Source organism: Arvicola amphibius, chromosome 6 (genome assembly GCF_903992535.2).
Source record: "Arvicola amphibius chromosome 6, mArvAmp1.2, whole genome shotgun sequence".
In the NCBI taxonomy this organism is placed as follows: domain Eukaryota; kingdom Metazoa; phylum Chordata; class Mammalia; order Rodentia; family Cricetidae; genus Arvicola; species Arvicola amphibius.
Window position 1 is genome coordinate 132,582,568 of NC_052052.2, and position 19,484 is coordinate 132,602,051.

The 19,484-nt window shown below is 46.6% G+C and overlaps 2 protein-coding genes across 3 annotated transcripts in view; one reads left to right on the forward strand and one right to left on the reverse strand.

Annotated features, from left to right (window-relative positions):
• Positions 1-1,781: 1,781 nt before the first annotated feature.
• Psmg4 (proteasome assembly chaperone 4) lies at positions 1,782-8,118 on the forward strand. Of its 2 annotated transcripts, XM_038333980.2 has the most exons (3): positions 1,782-2,060; positions 3,907-3,982; positions 7,928-8,118. In XM_038333980.2, the coding sequence occupies exons 1-3, from the start codon at positions 1,887-1,889 to the stop codon at positions 8,047-8,049; spliced, it is 372 nt and encodes a 123-aa protein (XP_038189908.1). In that variant the 5' UTR covers positions 1,782-1,886; the 3' UTR covers positions 8,050-8,118. The 2 variants fall into 2 exon arrangements, with proteins under 2 accessions (XP_038189908.1, XP_038189909.1); XM_038333981.2 differs by lacking the exon at positions 3,907-3,982.
• Positions 8,119-9,144: 1,026 nt separating this feature from the next.
• Slc22a23 (solute carrier family 22 member 23) overlaps positions 9,145-19,484 on the reverse strand; it is a 164,441-nt gene continuing 154,101 nt past the window's right edge. Inside the window, exon 10 of the mRNA XM_038332774.1 lies at positions 9,145-13,262. Within this exon, the coding sequence (XP_038188702.1) occupies positions 12,905-13,262 (358 nt within the window). The 3' untranslated portion in view covers positions 9,145-12,904. The remainder of the gene's footprint in view (positions 13,263-19,484) is intronic.

Consider the following 19,484-nt stretch of genomic DNA (forward strand, 5'->3'; position numbering starts at 1 on the left):
CACCAGGCTTTTTTTTTACCAGTAAAAGTACGGCTGCACTGCACGGTTGCTGCCTGGTGAGCATGCGATGGATCCAAGCTCTTGGGCACTGCCGTTGGGAATGGAGAAACAAATGGGAAGCGCTTTGGTGGGTTCTTAAAAGGTGCAAATACACAACTGTAGGAAGCAGCCATTCTCCTCCTAGGTTGTTTCTATGAGAAATGAAAGCACACAGAAGCTTAGCTGTATGCATATATTTGCGTCAGTTTTACTGTAAAACCAACCAAGACGACCCATATGAACATCGGCCTCTGAATGGATTAACAAATGGTGGTATCCGTGCAATAGAACACAGCTCAGTAATAAAAACGAGTGAAGCACTAATCACTTGAAAGGGTCTTGAAATGATTCTACTGAATGAAGATGCAAGAGGAAAGTCAAATATGTGGTTTATTTTAGTCATATAAAACTCTAGAAAATGCACAGTAACCTACAGCAACAATGTAGACTAGGGGTTAGCAGGGGGATGGGTGATTATACTGGGATTTGGGAGGGTTACTAGATTTTAGATGGTGGTTTCATGGATTATACAGATGTTAAAACTTCAATTTGTATGTTTTTTAAAAGTTCATACATGTATTTAATTTATATTGGTCATATTCATCCCCCACTCCCTCCAAGCTTCCCATCCCCTAATTTGTACATTTGAAATATGTGCAGTAAGTAAGCACCGGGATTAACAGTGTGAGTCGTCACCGCCTGGCCTCCAGGGCTTAACTTTGCGCTCTGATCTTCAGGAAAGCTTTATTTATTAAAACACAGAGAAAATATCACTACAAATTATGTTGATTATGCTGGGTTACGGTGAGGACTTCATGGTGAACCACAGTCAGAGGAAGACAACTCAGCCTGAGTCAAGAGTAGGCAGAAAGTGATGGGCGCAGTTGGGCTTGTTGCTTTTATATTCTCTCAGGACCTCTACAGAGAAACACTTTCTTATCCTCGGTGACTTAGGTCTTCCAGACAGGTTGTATCTTCCCATCATTCCATGATCTCCCATAGGAACTAAAACAACTCCCAATGAATCCTAGGGGCCACAAGCCATATTCAAACCACATCACCCCCCCGAAAACTTCATTTTAGTCCACTTAGAATTCCTGGAGATTTAAGTAGATCTTCTACAGGTACGAGAGACTCCAAGTCAGCAGTTAAAAGCTTGGCAAACTGGACAGAAAGGTTTGTTTATACACCTCTCTCAACCCACCGAGGGTCTCATTCCAAACACTTCAGTGTCCCAGTGATGGACATTAAAGGGTTCCTGGGCAGGCATATCACCATGCTCGATAGGGTTTCCCACGCACTCTCAAGTTGTTTCTCACTTCTCACCCTACAAGGCCCATGTTTTACATGGTGGCAACTGTGTGTGTGTGTGTACACGTGCGCACCTGTCTCCGAAGAGCCCATTCTCCCGCTATAGTCTATGCAATTCCTTTTTAAAGTTGTCTCTCAGGATCGCTGCTGTTAAGTAGGACTGTCTACGTCCAAGGCTTGCAGCCAGGAGACAGAGTGGGAGGTGGCGGCTGCTAAAGCGCTCAGAGTGAATGTCTGGGCAAACAGCCCACTAACACGGTCCACTGGGGAGAAGGAAAAGGACAGGGGCGTTCAGAGGGTCCCCAGAGTCACCATCAGACACCTAGGTGAGGCAGGGTTTTTTCACAGCTGTACCTTTGTCTAGAGCAGGCCAAAGGCATCTCCTAGGCCCCGCCCCCTCGCGTTCGCCCCGCCCCACCCCGGCGCGCGCATCTGAAACTGAAAGCGCATCGGGCCTCTCGGCGCTCGCTCTCTCTGGTCTGGCCGCCCGCGCCTGGCTGGGTTCCGTGCTGTGGCTCGAGAGGCGGGCGGGCGGGATGGCGGAGCCGCAGGGCGCCGCGAGCGGGGACGTGTCGCTTCACAACTTCAGCGCAAGGCTCTGGGAGCAGCTGGTCCACTTCCACGTCATGCGGCTGACAGACTCGCTCTTCCTGTGGGTGGGGGCGACGCCGCATCTACGCAACCTCGCAGTGGCCATGTGCAGCCGCTACGTGAGTGTGGGCGGGGCCTTGGCAGGAAGGGGGCGGGCCTTTCTCGGTGCGGATTTGGGGGCGGGGCCTAAGCCGAAGAGCTTGGTGGACCTCAGTGGGTAGGGTCCGGGGTGCAGGGCGACAAGTGGGGACCGCTGGGGAGGGGGTCTGGAACAGGAGAGACTGGGGGGGGGGGAAGCGAGGCTGGTCACGTGTAGCCCCTAGGGACTTCAGCTCACCTCTGAGCTTTCCCTGGATACCTCGGGCTGGAGTCCCCTAGGCCTGCTTCTTGACTGGTGGTGCTGAGCCTCAGTCCGCGCTTGCATCACCTTGGGCACTCAGCCCAGCCCCTGAGCTCTGAGCCCACCAGAACCTCTCTGTTCTTGCACCAGGACCCAGATGTGCGCGCGCGCGTGCGTGTGTGTGTGTATGTATTAAAGTAGATTTACTTCAGGAGGCTTAAGTGTAAGTACTGTTACGTTTCAGTTAAATATTGAACTCAGTCTGTAAACAGCATGTTTGTGATGTACCTTTGTATCTTTTTCAGTCAAAAAACAAGTCAAAAATGGATTCATTCATCCCCCCCCCTTTTTTTTATTCTTGCTTTCTGTTTGGGTAATGAAGTGAGTTTAAGCCCTTAGGAAATGATGTTTCATCCATCCAGTTGTCTCCACCTGGATATGGTGGCAAGGGTACCAAACCCCAGAGCAAGTTAGTGGGTGGGCTTTTTCCTTTCAGACAAGATTTTTTGAGGGGGCTGCTGGATATTGAACCCAAGGTGTAGTTGCACTTTTTTTGTTGGGACTGTTGGCTCCCCTCTAGTGACATGGAGACTTCTAATTATGAGAACCTGGCCGATGGCTTCGGCTTGTTTCTAACCAGCTCTTATAACTTAAATTAATCCATTTCTATTAATCTATATATTGCCATATGACTTGTGGCTTTACCTGCCCTCCAACATGTCTTGCGCACTCTGCATCTCCTGGAGACTCCACCTTTCTTCTTCCCAGAGTCCTCTGTGCCTGAAAATCCTGCCTGGCTATTGGCCATTCAGTTTTTTATTAAACCAATCAGAATGACACATCCTCACAGTAGACAAAAAGATTATTCCACACTGCTACGTTACATTTTATTGCTTCTTAGCCAAAACAAAATTGGTCAACCATTTCATACAAGGCTTTAATTTTGCTGTTTGGATGCTGGTAGCTGGTTTCTTTTCAAATTCCCAGGTCACTATATTCATTTTCAGAAGTCCTCACAAGCCTTGAGGGAATGAGAGCTGTGCTCTTGTAGGCTTTCCTGAGGAGGGCAGGACCTTGCTCCTCAGCTGAGGAACTGGACCAGGCACCCAGACTTTGGTCACATTTCTTGCTGTGGCCTTAATGAGTTCATTTGCTTTCCTTCTGGTTGGAATGCCATTCAGCATACTTTGGGTTTTTTTTTTTTTTTTTTTTTTTTTGGTTTTTCGAGACAGGGTTTCTCTGTAGCTTTGGAGCCTGTCCTGGAACTAGCTCTTGTAGACCAGGCTGGTCTCGAACTCACAGAGATCCGCCTGCCTCTGCCTCCCGAGTGCTGGGATTAAAGGCGTGCGCCACCGCCGCCCGGCTTACTTTGGGGTTTGTAATACCAAAACAATCACTTTATGTGAAATAGGTCCTAGAATCTATTAACAGCTCTATGGATCCCATTACAGGTGGCTCTGTTTGCCCTAATTTTACTTCCTCTTTTGTGTTAAGAGTCATCTGGCTTTTGACAGGGGACATTTGTATGTCTTCTTGTTGCCCTGACACCTTGTGTAGAAACCAAAGCTGCCTGGTTGAAGACAATCCACGGTATACTTTTTGTTCTTTTTTTCCCTCCTTTTTAGGACCCCATCCCTGTGTGCACCTCCCTTTTTGGAGACACTTCTGATACGACCTCCTCTGGCCTTGCCCAGCGCTTAGGTATGTACCCATAGCTAGTGTTTGTAACCAGCCAGGTGTGACCCACTGTTTCATGTCCTATGGCAAATGACCTCAGACCTGAGGAATAAAACACCTTCATATTAGTGCCTCATTACTGTTGGAAGCAGACTTCTGTCCTTTGGGTCTTTTTAGGGGACACATGTACATGTAGGTACCTGTGTCAGCTGCCTCAGTATCCTGATCCCAGGGAACTTTTAGAAGCTCCCATATCCTTCTTGGCTCCCCACTTGCATCCATGAGCGGATATTTTTTCTTTCAATGAGTATATCATCTCCTTGTGGGAGAGGATAAATTTTATCCAGGGGCATCTGCTCAGTGGCTCCCTGGGCCTTGTGGCAATTTCTGTGCTGCAGGGAGCACTTTCTCAGGCTTAGTATGAATGCAGAGTAGGGTGGGTATTCACCAAAGAGCATGAGATTGAAGGCCCCACTCTTCCCACCTGTGCCTTTTTTTTTTTAATTACAAATACTCAGGTGATTCAGGTAATATCTTGTGTTTTATGATCTCCAGCCCCACTTGCCCCTGACTTGTATGCACGGGGTGTCTTCATCAATGACTCAGTCTTTGTATTTTCCAGCATCCCTAGTCATCTCCAAACCCAGTGATTCCAGGGTACTCCCGAATCTTAGCCAGGGGGATGTGATGGGAAAGAGCCCAGTCATCAGTTTTGAGAAACTCACACATCAGTTGTGTTTGGAGTTGTACAAAGAAGATTGTATCATCTTAACAAATAGGAAGATCTGTCATTTTCAGTGACTTACACACAAGCAACTAACATACAGCCCAGGAGTAATGCCACCAATTCAGGAGAGCTCCAGACTTGTCATATCCTATGGTTAGAGGCCAGGGAGATAGAGGTCACAGGAACTTTCGGGGACCTAATCTAGAAACAGACCTGACACATGAGCTGTTTTGCAAACTTACTATTAGGAAGTAATTTGGAGTTTATAGGAAAGAATTTCTGCTAAACCTATACCAAGACTTTTTGACCTTTTCTTTCTGTGTTTACATTTTTTCCCATGCATCGCGTCAGAGTGGGGGACATGATGCGCCTTTGCTTCCTAGTGCTTCCTTGTGTGTTTTTACATACACTTGTGTCAAGAAGATTGTGTGCTCATGTCCACGCAGACAGGGTTGAGGGAAGAGTTCATATATATATATAGGGACAGTCCCTCATAGAGAAGGGCTGAAACATTTATCTGGCATGCTATGAATAAAGTTTGTTTTTAATTAAAGATTATATTTTAATGTATATGTGTGTATGTCTGAGTGTGGATTTGTGCATGTGAGTGTAGTGCCCACGGAGGTCAGAGGAGAGTGTTGAATCCTCTGAAGTTGGAGTTACAGGTAGTTGTGACTCACCTGACACAGGTACTAGAAGTTGGAATTACAGGTAGCTGTGAGTCACCTGACACAGGTACTAGAAGTTGGAATTACAGGTAGTTGTGAGTCACCTGACACAGGTACTAGGAGTTTGAGTTACAGGTAGCTGTGAGTCACCTGACACAGGTACTGGGAACTAAACACCAGTTTAGTCCCTGCAGGAACGGCATTGTTTTTAGTGGCTGAGCCGTCCATCTCTCCAGGCCCTAAGGTATAACCCAAGCTGGACTCAAATTCATGATTCTCCTGCTTTTGCCTTTTCAACATATCCTAGTGTGTGCCACCAATGATTTCATACCAAAAAAAAAAAATGTAGCATTGGCTCAAGAATATGAGATAGAGGCCTAACACCAGGTTGTGTGCAGTGACTTGGTGACCTGTCATGGCTGCTGGCATGTTGAGAGGTCTGGTGCTGCACAGTGCTCAGCAAAGTCCCAGGCTGACTGACCTCCTTGGGCCTGGACAGGGATCAGTAACCTATGATAAAGATAGAGGTGTCCTGCAGCATAACATCCATGGAAGACAAAAGCAGACGGATAAGAGCTGGGTGCGGGGCTCTCAGTGACCATGGAAGCATTGCACCACAGCTTTGTGTGTAGGAGGAGACCCTGAGCTCTGGTCACCTTTCAGGGCAGAGATGGGCCTGGAAGGTTGAGTCACAGATACAGTGGCTCCTTAGCTCCTTAGCAATTAGATTGAACAACTACAGTTCAGCAGGCCCCCATGGGGAGAGGGGAAGGACACACCACTGCCACTGAGAGAACAGGCTAAGCACTGTGATTTTATGGCCCCTTCCTGGTTGGTTTGGTGGGTCTCACTATCTTGTCATACTTGATTGGTTCTCAGATCATTATCTAAATTAGCAATTCCCAGACTTCCCTCCTGTACCTAAGGGAATGGAATTGGAGAGGTGGCTGGGGGAGACTTGTTGGGTCTCCCTGCTCTACTCCTTGTGCTGAGCAGAACACTGTTTGGGACCCCAGGGAACATTGCATGCAGCAAACTGGTGGCTGGTCCAAAGAAAATGCTGTGAGCTGTTGTAAGGCACTGTCTCCTGTGCTAACTGAGCAACTGCTTCTGTCCAGATGCCCTCTTCCTCTTCCTTTCTTAAAGACAGTCTTTCTTGATTTGGCTGGTCTAGAGCATAGGCTTAACCTCCCATCTCTGCCTCCAGATGTGCCAGTATGCCTGGCTACATCCTTTCATTTAATTGTTTTTACATTCCTTTTTTTTTAAAAAAAAAAAAACAACACCCTGGGTATGATGGCTCACACCTTTAATCGCAGCACAGAGGCAGCTGCTGATGGCTGTCTCTGAGATGGAGGGCAGACTGGTCTACAGAGCAAGTTCCAGGACAGCTAGGGCTGTTATACAGAGCTGGACAAGGTCGCACTTGCCTTTAATCCCAGCACTCTGTAGCAGAGTCCGACAAGATCCCCTTATCTGAAAACAAACAAGCACAATCTTCAATAACTAATAAAAAAATACTTAAAAAGGTCTTTGAGAGTCAGGGGCCCTACTGCCTTTGATTTACAAAGCGGGGTCTGCAGCCCACCCCAGCCACCTCTCCAAGTTTCAGGTTGTGATGGGGTGGAAAAGACCCAGGCTTGAAGGCAGCTTTGCCTCTTTCTTCCCTGACACCCTCCTTCGACTGCAGGTAAGAGTTGCGGAGGGAGACAGAGTCACCACCCAGATGAAGCTCAGTATATTCTACAGCAGGCTTTAATCAGAGTATTACTACTCAGCCTTACTGCCTGCTGTTCTGCCTGGAGAGCAGGGTGGGGTCACTGGACTAGAGGGAAGGATGAGTGAAGGATTGGTGTTCGGATAGATGAAAAGGAGTTTGTGCCTGTGTCCTGGGCATGGGTGAGACCAAAGGAAGAGGTCAGGCCACTGCCCAGACATTGATGAAAATAAAACACCGGCTTGGAATGGCTGCCTGCTTCTGCTCAGGGTATTGCCTTCCACATTCTAAGCATGTAGCTGAGCTTCATATTTTTCAGTTCCATCAGTGCCTCACCTATTTATCGGTTCTAGAAAATGCACATGCATGCATATGTGTGCATGTATACACATATGTAATGCATAAAATAAGCATTCTAGAAGGAGAATGGAAAATGATAGAGGTGGGCGGTGATGATGGAGAACTTCAGTATTTGACTGTTTTTGAAACGGCAAAGTTCCCAAACCTTTGAAGCCACAGCCCCATGTAGAATAGAGGTTCTCAGATACTAGTGTGTGGTTACCCAAGAACTTTCTAGCAGTGACTGCTGGCCCCAACACTGTATCTTTCTCCTGCAGGAGTCAGGATGGGCCAGAGACTACAGTTCTTGCTGAGCCTCTGCTGCTGCTGCATAGGCCTGTATTAAATCCAGGGCTCCAGTCGAGAGGGCACTAGATGTCCATTTGCATGTCTAGCCCTTGAGAATTCTTCTCCAAATCCCATTCTCCTTCTAAGCACTTCCCAGGTCTAGGCACGTTTGTGGAACATGGACTCAGTGTATTTCGGTCGTGACTGTCAACATATTTTTCTCTTTTTAGCCAGGAAAACCAGTAAACAGGTGTTTGTCAGCTACAACCTCTCCAACACAGACAGCAACTTTACGTTACTCGTAGAAAACAGGATCAAGGAAGAAATGGAGACATTTCCGGAGAAGTTCTGAGTGGCAGAGGGAAGAGTGTGTAACTTGTGTATAAATTATATTTCAATAAACAGGTTGGCTTTTGTCTCAGGCTGCATTCATACTTTGCTTTAAAGAGTTTATTCCTAGGCTTTCTCCTGTGCGTGTGGATGTCAGAAGGCTCTGGCTGGTGTGCATTGGCAGGAAGGAAAGTGGCAGACAGCACACACACACTCCTGACTCTTTGGTTCTGGAGAAAGGGGCAAAAGTGTAATTGGAAACGGTTGAAATTAGTGGCTGCAGTGGTCCACACAAACCCCGTCAGAGTTAAGAGCCCCAGTGGCTGTGCTTCAGGCTCGTGCAGCAGGTCCTGAGGCTTCTGTCTTGTGACCCAATAGGTCAGCCTTGGGGGCTTTCCCAGTGTTCTCTCTAAGCCTTGCCTGGGCATCTTAATTGTGTTTTATAAAGTCACATTTGAACCTTGGTACAGCTTTCTGGATTTGTGCTCTCTGGGGAGTCTAGTTTCTTTTGGCTGTTCTTCCCATCTGAGAAATGACAGTAATCCCTAGCCTGCTAAGTGTGTAGAAGTGCTTTGCAAACAGTGAAGGTTGTGACAGGTAGCAGTCTTGTTCTTTTTTTTTTTCTTCTTCTTTTTGGACACCAGTGCCTCAGGCCACTTTGCTCTTATGTCTGTCACCTTTTCTTTCCTCTCTCCCTAGTCCCTGCCCTTTGGCCATTTTTTTAGTCCTTAGCATTTTCCTGACTACTGCTGGGGTTCTAATTGTGATTTTCCACCAGAGGTTCATGTGTTGAGAACCATGTTTTGAGAAAAGGTGACTACCATTGCCAAAGAGCTTTCTCTTCGGGGTCCCCCCTGGACCCTTTTGTGTTGACAGTAGACAGTTGAGAGCCTATAATTATTTTGTACCGTGCTAAGACTTTTGCACTGAGCCCCGCAAGGGCAGGAATAAGGACATTTAAGAGTAATTATGTCTGTGGTTTGAGGAGCTGCCTCCTGCATACTTGCCGTGCCAACCTCTGAGGCCTCAGCCAGTGTTTCTGCAGTGCTGAAAGCCCAGTGGACAGCTCTCTAGGACAGAACAGTGAGTAACACAAAATCAGCTATGGAGAGAAGAGTTTGGTATAAATGCTTTATTAAAGAAATATTGTTTTCTTGTTAAAAAATACTACATTAGAGAAGAGCGTTTTGGATTACCAGTCTTTCCTCACAGAATCACAGTGTAGATAGTCACTCCTTGACCTCTCCGGGAATCCTCAGGCCACAGGTTAGCAGAACACACACGAGAAAAAAATTCCTCTTAAATGTGCTGAATTCTCCGATGGCTTGAGAATCACATAAACATTTAAGGTTAATCCGGTCTCAGCCTCTGACTACCCTCTAAGACTAGGACTCTTCAAGCAGAATGAGACCCCACCATCCCCAGGGCAAGTTAAGGCCACTGACAGAAGAAGCCTTGAAAGTAGTGAGCGGGGAGGTCTGGTCAACATGGAGGATTTTATTACTTGTCCTCAGTGGTAGTGAAATGCCCTTTGTGGATACCATCAGGTGAGGTAGGGAAGACATTCCAGAGGAAATCTGTTAGTGGGGCAACGTTTTTATTTCTGTACATTTACATACAAATTTTCCCCGAAGGTACAACAGATGCGACACCATGCAGACACGCAGCTGTGAATGACAGTTCAGAGCTCAACATAAACTTGTGCTATGAACAGGTACCGCCCCCATCAACACGTACAGTCATGCGGCTCTTGGAATAAAAGCACGCATGGTGGGGTTGCAGAGGACAGAGGTAGGGAAGCGTTCCTCACTAGACACAACACACCATACTGCTCCAAAACACACACAATACATTATTAGAGTGAGGTGGTGTCCTTAAGAACACGGAGGAGTTGAAGTGTGGGCATCCCTCGACCTGTGTGCCACCCAGGGGCTGGGTGTGTCATGGTCACGAGATTCTTTGAATGGCACTTCCAGTTCAGGGACTTCTTGTTTGGCTCTGGGAAGTAGTCATGACTGCATGTGATGTTTCCTTTACAAGATCTGGTTTTGCTTGTTTTCCGTTTTATAGCCAAACCCATTTATCAGCCCTGTCCTCCAGTTGTAGGTGACTATAGTCTTAAAACACAAAAACAGCTAAATCTTTTTTTCCTATTCGTCTTGGGTGCTAATAATTAGATAGTTCATAGTATCTGACTTAGTAAAGAGCAAAATGAAGAACTGTTCCAGCCCTGTCTGAGGTGTTCACATTTGTGCATAAGTTATGAAAACAGGTGCAGGGATGAGAGGAGAGGACTACAGCCCTGGAGGTCCCCAGGGACGGAGGAGCCCAACACAAAGGACCAGTGCCTGAGAAGCAACTACCCACGGGAGCACAGGACTGAGTTTAGGGATGGCAGCTTGGTACCAGGGAGCTGGGCTGTGACCATCTTCCTATGGAGCTAGGCCAGAGTGTCTGAGGCCAGGGTGTCCTGCTGTCTTTCTGAGTCGATCAGACCAAACAACAAGCTTAGCTACATACAAACTTTCCTGTTTTGGCTACCTTTCATGAGGTGTTCCAGCAACTTCAGGTATCCATACTCTGAAGCAGAAACTGAACTACTCAGTGGGCCCTGAGGTTGCCACATGAAGGTCAAGACACAGCCAGCAGTCGGCCTTCTGAACTTCCTCTGGTTGGTGGTCCCTTGGCCCCTGTCTCAATGGTAGCTTCCCTGCTAATCCCTGATAGGTTGGCTCTGATTGCTGTAGCCATTAACACTGTCTGCGTTGGCCCAGTGTTGTCGTTTGAGGTGGAGATTGGAGACTTCGACAAGAAGTTTGGAAGTGCTGTACCTTTACATCACCTCCCTGGTGGTTTTAGCAAAGCTCTTAAGGACAGCACAACCAGTGGAAGACTGTTCTCGGCTATGCGGATGTCTCATTCCCCATTAACAAGAGTTTGCTGCCAGCTGACTTGGTAGCAGGTACCCTGGGAAGGGTGAAAGGTTTCTTACAAGTTTGGCACGCAAAGGCTGCACAGATGTAGAGAGGCTTTGGAGAGAGGATGTGTACTGACATCAAGGCATGGAAGGGAAGCTGGACTGGGAGCAGGTATCAGGGACTGGCCACACAACTTCCTTCCTAGACATTGGTCCTCAAGCAAAGCACTCAGGACCCCAGGCATGGAAGAGAACATAGGCCGGCTATTGGAAACATGGCTGCACATCCCAGCATCAAGGCAGCTGGCTTCTGCTGATGTACCTATTAAATGGGGCAGAGAAGCAGGGGAGACTGTAAGAAATAGACCAGACAAGGAGCTGAGAGGGGATAAACTCAACCATTTTCTAGCTTTTGAATTTTGAGCAACTGCCTCTTAGAAGTCATGTAGTTGCCCACATAGGCCCAAGACCGTGATTTCCCTGGAAGAACACATGGTAGAGACACATGGCAAGAGGCAAGGCAGATGGTTGATAAGAAGCCACGGTGCCCAGAGAGGTGCTGAGCTGCTGAAAGAGGTCCAGAGGCTGGTTTCTCAGCAGCCCTGGGATCCTGCTGTCTCGGGCCGGATGAGGGACACAGGTAAGGGACATCCTTGGAGGCTGGCACAGGATGGAGTTGAGCTTTGGTGAGTTATTGCTTTCTCTCTCTTCTTGCTGCTTTCAAGGACTAGAGGCCACATGGCCTCACCTGTGAGCAACCTGTACTCCTGCCCAGGACCCTTTTGCGCTGAGTGAGTGACAGGCAGGAAGCCACTGAGGAAGACATGAGGTGGACCGCCTCCAGGTGCCGTGGGCACTGTTGTGATGTCAGAGTGACAGCCATCCGAGCTGGAGCTCTATATGGTGTGTGCTGGAGATATGGGTGGCGGCCATGTGTGGGAGAGCAAGGCTCCCTCCTGGGATTTGCCTTAGTCATCTTTTTTTTCGGTTATTTTCCTGTTGTTTGGAGTTCTGAAAGTAACCACATTTTCAAGTAGTGCTGGCAACAGAGCTGACTGGGGAAGAGGGACCTTTGCTGCTGGAACTCAGTCTGGGAAAATGTCTTAAGAGAAACAGACATCTCAGACACAACAGCTACTGTGGACTGAACTAAGCAAACCCAGTGTCAGGAAATGGGTGCTTCCTCATCACATAGGGTTTCTGGTGCAGTACGGAAGTTTCCCCACAAAAACTTCCAGATCAAGTACAAAAGGATGATCCTGAAGGAAAGAAAGATGGCGCTGGCTCCTATGACCCTCTGGGGGCTGCTTCCCAACACACAGGGTGGAAACGACTTTACAAACAGAAAGGAAAAAAAAAAAACCCAACTTTAAAATATACAGACTATAGAAAAAAAAACCCAATTCATGTACATTTTCCTCTGTCTAAAATGCAGTCCCAAGAATGCTCCACTTGAGAGGCACAGCTGTCCATGGCAGCGAGCCTGGAGGTAGGGGTCCTGGCCTACAGACGACCTCTGTCTCCTTGGGTGGAGAAGGAAATTGAGGCTGGCCTCCAGGGAGGGGACTGGCTACTGCATTGGTCACTTCCAGGGACTTCCTTAGAGTGACGCTGCCTCACTCCTGAAGAAGGGTCCACTTCATGATCAGCTAGAGGGAAGGGATAAAGTGCTTCTCGTAAAAATGACCAAAATAAATACAAACGCTTAATGGCAGAAAAGAAAGTCTTCAAAGGGTTATTTCCAAAACATCTGATTTCTCAGATCTGTTCCTCGGATGTCTGGAAAGACAGAATTCCCCACACCAGTTGGAAGTCTCACGATTGAGCCGAGTCAGCAGCAGAGATGGACTTCCTCCCCCAGCAACGCGTCCTCTTCTCTGGTCTGTAAATCCGTGTGCAAACTTTCCCCAGCCCTTCGAGCCTCAGGGGGACTGGCTGAACGGTGGTGTGGCCCAGCAAGCTACATGGACTTCATGCCATTGGCGGTGGCCCCCTCCGGCAGCCCATCCCCCACTGCAGCCGCGTCGTGCAAACCCGAGTAGTCCTTGAGCTCGGCATTGGTGAGCAGCAGTGGCTGCTCTCCCTTCTTGTGTGGCAACAATGGCTGCCGCGTGTAGTGTTCCCCATTGGCGATGTTCTCGGGCAGGTTCTGGTCCCTGCTCTCGGGCAGCAGGAGGATGCAAATGATGCAGATGAGCGTGCAGCAAGCGAAGATGATGTGGTGCAGGAAGTAGCCTTTCTGGTTGTGCAGCTCAATAATGGGCGCCGTCAGCATACCAAAGCCTGCACTGGCCAGCACCAGCCCCAGCCCACCACACCTGCAGGGGGAGAGAAAGCACAGGCTTGAAAGAAGTTTACAACGTTTGATACAAGTAGGGTAGAGTGGGACAGTGGCTTGATGGGCTTTTAGGGTAAGCACGTATGCCCCACAAACTTCCAGTACTAGAAACCTAACCCTCTGGGCAGGAGAGATGGCTCAGAGGTTAAGAGCACTGACTGCTCTTTGAGAGGATCTGGGTTCGATACCTAGCACCTACATGACAGCTCACAACTGTCTGTAACTCTTGTTCCCAGAGGATCTGATGCCCTAATACAGACATACCTGCAGGCAAAACACCAATGTACATAAAATAAAAATAAATAAGTTAAAAAACTTAACAGAAAAAGTAAGTGGTTAAAAAAAAAGGGTAAAAGAAACCCAATCCTTAAATTCAAATGTAAGTGGAATTCAGATATGGGGCCTTTGGGAATAACAAATATTAAATGTAGTCAAGAGGTTGAGACCCCTGTGATGATAATTTTTTTCTTTTTTTAAAATTTATTTATTTTTATTTTATGTGCCTTGGTATTTTGCCTGAATGTATGTCCGTGTGAGGGTGTTAGTTCTTGGAGTTACACACTATTGTGAGCTGCCATGTGGGTGCTGGGAATTGAACCCGGGTCCTCTGGAAGAGCAGCCAATACTCTTTACCACTGGGCCATCTCTCCAGCCCTGTGATGATAATTTTATAAGGCCTTTATAGGAGAGGAGAAGCCTGAGTTAGCATATTTGCTGTGTCACCATGTGATGCCCTGCACTACCTTGGGATTGTGCAGAGTCTCCCTTATCTAGGATCCATGTACAACCCCCTACGTTGGACCCCTCAGCCTCCAGAACCATAGATGAATGAACTATACTCTTTCTAAATTGGCAGTTACTACAATAGAAAATGAATTAAGGTACTCTGGTTGGTACCACCTACTATCCCCCATAGTTGTGACATCCCAAGCCACTTTCACATTGGCTCTATCTGTGGATTCTTACAACTCTGAGATCAGATAAGCCAAACCCTTAGTGGGAATTATTTATCTCTATTCCTCTGGTAAGTGAGGAACCCTCTAGAACCCCAGAGAGATTATCATACATGCAATGCTTTCAGACACCCTCTTTCCATGGCTCTAACGTCTCTACTTTGACCTAAAAACATCCCTGGGACTAAAGGTGCTCTGTAGGTACTAAGAAAGTGGTACAGTGTTGGAGTGAGACTGTAATGCCTGGGTAATAGGACAGAAAACTGCCTGGTCCCCAGGCCCCAGGCCCAGGGACAGATGAAGGTGGTCTTATCTTCGGCAGGAGGAACACTGTTGCCTGCCTGCCCTCAAGAACAGCGGAGAGGATGTACAGGGATGTGGATTCCAGGAGGAACCTTACAAAGAAGCTGCTCAAGACTTACGCAACACTCTAGCAAAGGGACCTTGTTCTAAAACACGGAGTGGGAATGGCTGAAGGGGACACGCCTGCTGCAGCTGGGAGGCAGCTCTTGAACAATTTGTGGTTCCTTACTTGGTACAGTAGGTGACTCCCAAGTCAAAAAAGACCACCCTGCAAATTTCATCAAATGAAATTAGAGTGTTTCCAAGAAAGCAAATGCAAGGCTTGCATGCTGAAAACTACAGAACTTTGTTGATGGAAAATTTAAGAAGCTAAAAGTAAATGGATCAAAAGACAATATTGTGAAGATGGTAAGTATTCCTGAATCGAGCTTCTTCACAATCCCTATCAAAATCTTAGCTGAGAATAAACTTATCTGAAAATTAACATGGTAATGCAGAAGATGCAGAATAGTCAGGAAAGGATTTTGAAACAGGAATATAGGAAGATTTACTGTTACCATTGAGAAACTTAGAAACTGTGCCAATCAGCATGGTGGCATCGAGAGGCAAACCCATAGAACAGTGGGGGCTCAGAAACAGGGCTTTACATCCGCGGCCAGTGGATTTTGACAGAGGCGCACACTGTGGGGGCAAAGAGCTGCTGTGCAGCAAGCAGTGTTGGTGCAGTAGGGTCGTCTGTATGCTACAGAACGAAGGCAGAGCCTCGTTCCACACAAAACGAACTGACTCCCAGAAAATGTCAGGGAAGACCATTGTGACCTTGGGTCATTATAGAAGCTGATTAGCTAAACTCACCGAAAATTACTTTTTTTCCCTTCAGAAGACACATAATTCAGAAGTAGAATTGATAAGCCTGCCTCTGACAATGAATGTATGTTCATAATGTATAAAGAACTCAACTTGGCTTGAAAAATGAGGAAAAGCTGTCTGTTCAACAGGCATTTCAGCACACACACACACACACACACACACACACACACACACACACAACTGCAAACATCTAGAGAGAGAAGCTTGAGTTGATGCACAGTGTCCTTGTCAACAGAGAACTGCAAACCAAAATCACATTGAGAGGTCACTTCACACCTGGAATAAAGCAACCCTGGGATAAAGGAAGGAACAATATGCTGACCAGGAAGGACCCAGAGAGGCGGGAGTTCTCTGCTAGCTTCCTGGTAACAGGATGGAAAACAGGACATTTTCTTAAAAGGAAACACGATTTTATATAACTAACAATTCCATGTACAAAACAAGTAAGAACATATGCCCAGACAAAAATCTACAAGCAAATGTTTATGCCTTATAGCACTGGGGACAATCCAAATGTCTATCAGCTGGTGAGTGATAAATAAAATGAGGCATGTCCACTTATAAAGGAATATACTTAGCCATTAAAAGCATGAAGAATTGACATTTTACACCAAAAGAAACATCATGCTGATTGTATGATTCCATTTCTATGAAATGTCAGAAATGTTGATTTGGGGAGACAGAAAGTAGGACCGTGGTTGGGGTTAGGAGTGAAGGTAGAAACTGCAAAGGGGCGTGAGGATGTTTTTTCTTTAGAGGGTGATGGAAGTGGTCTATGATTGGAGGGTGACAAACTATTTATAAATCTTAACGAATGGATCCCATATAAAATATATGTCACTAAAGCTGCTAACTCCCAAACTTCTGCAGCTGTGGAGCCAGGCTGGCTGGCACAGATCCCCATCATCTCAGGATCTGAGTGAGGCAGCTGCCAGTCTTGCCTCTTCCCAAGAGCCCAGAGACTGTGATCCTTCTCCACGTACCCAGGGCTACGCGGGCTCCTTCCAGTGGCTGTTAGACCAATCCTGAGCTGATGTAGGAGATATGACTCAGAGCTCTGACCTCCTCCTAGGCACAGTGCTCATGGTTCCTGTTGGCTTCCTTGGGACTCCCCTGTGAACTCTGTGAAATCCAGGCTAAGCAAGCTGCAGAGCTGCTCCAAGCCTCCCCGAGTCCTTCCTCTCAGAAGACCATATCCTCATGGTTCATGCCTCGTGTTTCTGCACTTGGGAGGTGTTCAAGGACAAGATCAAATCTTGCTCAATCTGTAATCCCTAGTATTCTCTCAGCAACTGTGTAAGACCTGGCCAGCTGGCCCTTGGACATTACTAGATATTGTGTCCGATTCCTAAGAAGAGGATTCCCACTTCCCAGTACTTTTAACCTTTGCCTTATGTAGGGGCTGGATGAAATAAAGAATTTCTTGCCAATAAAGTATTACAAAAACAACGAGATGTCCCTTCCACATACAGGCTACACAGACTCTGGCTATGATGAAGCAAGGTGCTGTGTTGTTGTTGGAACACACAACAGGAAGCAAGATGGCTCCTAGTTAATGTTCTGCAACTCATGAAGAGCTGGATCCTGTCGATGACTGCTGAGCCTCCTATCATGGAGGACGGTAGCTCATGGGACTTAGAACAAGGATCCAGCTAAGCATTGCTCAGACCACTAACGCACAGATACTACCGCAAGCCAAAGCATTTGAGTCATTTGTTATGCAGAAATAGATAAGTACGGTAGCTGGAATGCCCAGCCTTAGCTATGGAAGCCCTCACCCAGGCTGTTCTATTCTCAGCACTTTGTATTCTTTGCCAAGGGAGCACTGCAAGAGCCACAGCGAAAGTCACACTGCTGGCCTGGCAAGTGGTGCACTGAGGAGGGACACGCTTTTTCTTGGTGCCGTCCAGACACCAGCCCTTTCCCAAGAGGGTCCTAGACCACCTTTAAAAGACACTGGCATCTTTCTGTCAACATTTGCTCATGAGCTTATTTACCCTTGCTCCTCCATGAACCCTTCAAGGGCAAAGATTATTTCCAGGAACATCAGCTGTCTCACAGTTGGCATGTAAAAAATACCAGATGCCCATGGATCGTGCTTCTTAGAAAGCAATGAGATTGAGCGCATCCATCATGTGAGTAATATGAATACCTAAATAGCCATTTGGAATTTCTGGTAAATCTGGACCCTTTGGGAAACCACAGGATGTGAGGGATGTATCAGATGTCAGGGACCTTTGACACCAATAAGGTTGTTTTTCTGTTTTTTTTTTTCTTTCTCAGCTGGCACCAAGGGTGGCTGGTGCCCTTGCCCATGTAGAATTGCCATGCAGGAAAGCAGAATACAGTCCTCCATGTAGGGTGTGTGTTTAGCTGCCCAACCCCAGGAAAGTCTCACATGACACCAAGTGTACGATATCAAAGTAATATATTAATAAATCACGTTGAGTGAAATATATGCGATTTATAGCTCATTTAAATGTAGATACATGTATATGATATTCAGTGTGTTCCTATACATGGGTAATACAGAATCCACTGTAATTCATAACATTCCAGCCAGGGGGAAACTGTAGACACGGTAGTGGTCTCGTAGGATTATAGGGAAAGGGAACGTTCATATCCCTGTGGATATCCTAGCTGCCGCAGCACAGCTAGCATGGCACAGTCCACTCCTACATGACCGTAGCGTAGCTGGTGTAGGCAAGCCTACTGCCCTGTCAGTCATTTTAAAGGACAGCACATAGAATGATATGCAATATCATTCTAATACTCTAGGAGGCTAAATGATTCTGTTGTGGGATGTGTTACATGCTATCGTAAAGCATTTCTACTTAGACAAAGGTGTACCCCGTGTGGTAGCATGCTCTGTAATCTCAGCACTCTGGACACTGAGGTGTGAGGACAGTGAGTTCAAGGCCAGCCTGGGCTACACAGCGAGAGCATATGTACTATATACCACCAGCACCTCTGGTTTCATAGTAAACAACACTGAGCATCTAGGTGTGCATAAGTTACTCGACGATGTATGCATGGTGACAGCATCAGATAGTGACTTTGTTCTCGCCACATATCCTGTTGTTAAGCAATGTTTGGAACAGTTGTATGTCTTCATTTTTTCCATGAAAATACTTTTCTGTTTTGCCATCAGTGATTCCTTGAATTTAATAATATTACAGATAGTTTTGTAAGAAAACGGTATGCCATTTTTTTTGTCATAGGGTTAGGGTTAGGGTTAGGGTTAGGGGTTAGGGTTAGGGTAGGGTTAGGGTTTCTAGAGAATCTCATTTCCCTCCAAAAGGCTGTCATAGGCACATGCTGTTGCTCTGGGTGTTCACTAGAGGGCAGCCTAAGCCCATGTTTACACACCAGAGAGGCGTCTACAGAGACAAAAGAGACCCTTGTTTCTTAGACACATTAACAGTTTTTACTGCCCACCAAATAGTATTACTTTGGGTAATGCCCTCTAAACAACCACGGCCTCCAGGCAGACTTACTAGAAGGAGAAAAGTGTGAATCAGAAATAAACATGAACCACAAACTTGCATATAAACATGAACACACCTCCCCCCATGTTTTATTTCCTCTTTTACATTTTTTTTTTAGCTTTTCTTGACTGCATTCTGTGAAGTTAAGGATGCACAAATATTGTAATTATTTCCTCAGAAATGAAGAACTGCCAGAACTATGCAGGTATGAACAGTAATATGAATTGCATTTGCTGAGTTACATACGCAGTTCTCAGTGGGTATCTGTGGGGGGTTGTTTCTAAGACCCCCCAGGTCTTCAGATGTTTGAGTCCCTTATAGAAAATGCTATAATAGTATGTGGAATCTACATACGTTCTGCATTCTTTACATCATTTACCATAATTAATAATACTGAACACAATGCAAATATAACGTAAATAGGTGTTTAGGGGGTAATGGCAAGGACTGTACATGCCCAGTAAATCATAGTTTATTGGGTGTGTATGTTAGGGATGGAATCCAGGCTGTGTACAGGCTTAGCACATACGGTACCATTTGGCTACAGGCAGGTGCATCATTTCTTTAAACAAATGCTGTCCGTTTGTG

What these genes read in the sequence shown, in the direction of transcription:
- Psmg4 (XM_038333980.2), top strand. Translation starts at nt 1,887, where the DNA reads ATGGCGGAGCCGCAGGGCGCCGCGAGCGGGGACGTGTCGCTTCACAAC. An exon ending in TGGCCATGTGCAGCCGCTAC is followed by an intron (nt 2,061 to 3,906) that starts GTGAGTGTGGGC and finishes CCTCCTTTTTAG; the next exon opens with GACCCCATCCCTGTGTGCAC. An exon ending in TGGCCTTGCCCAGCGCTTAG is followed by an intron (nt 3,983 to 7,927) that starts GTATGTACCCAT and finishes TTCTCTTTTTAG; the next exon opens with CCAGGAAAACCAGTAAACAG.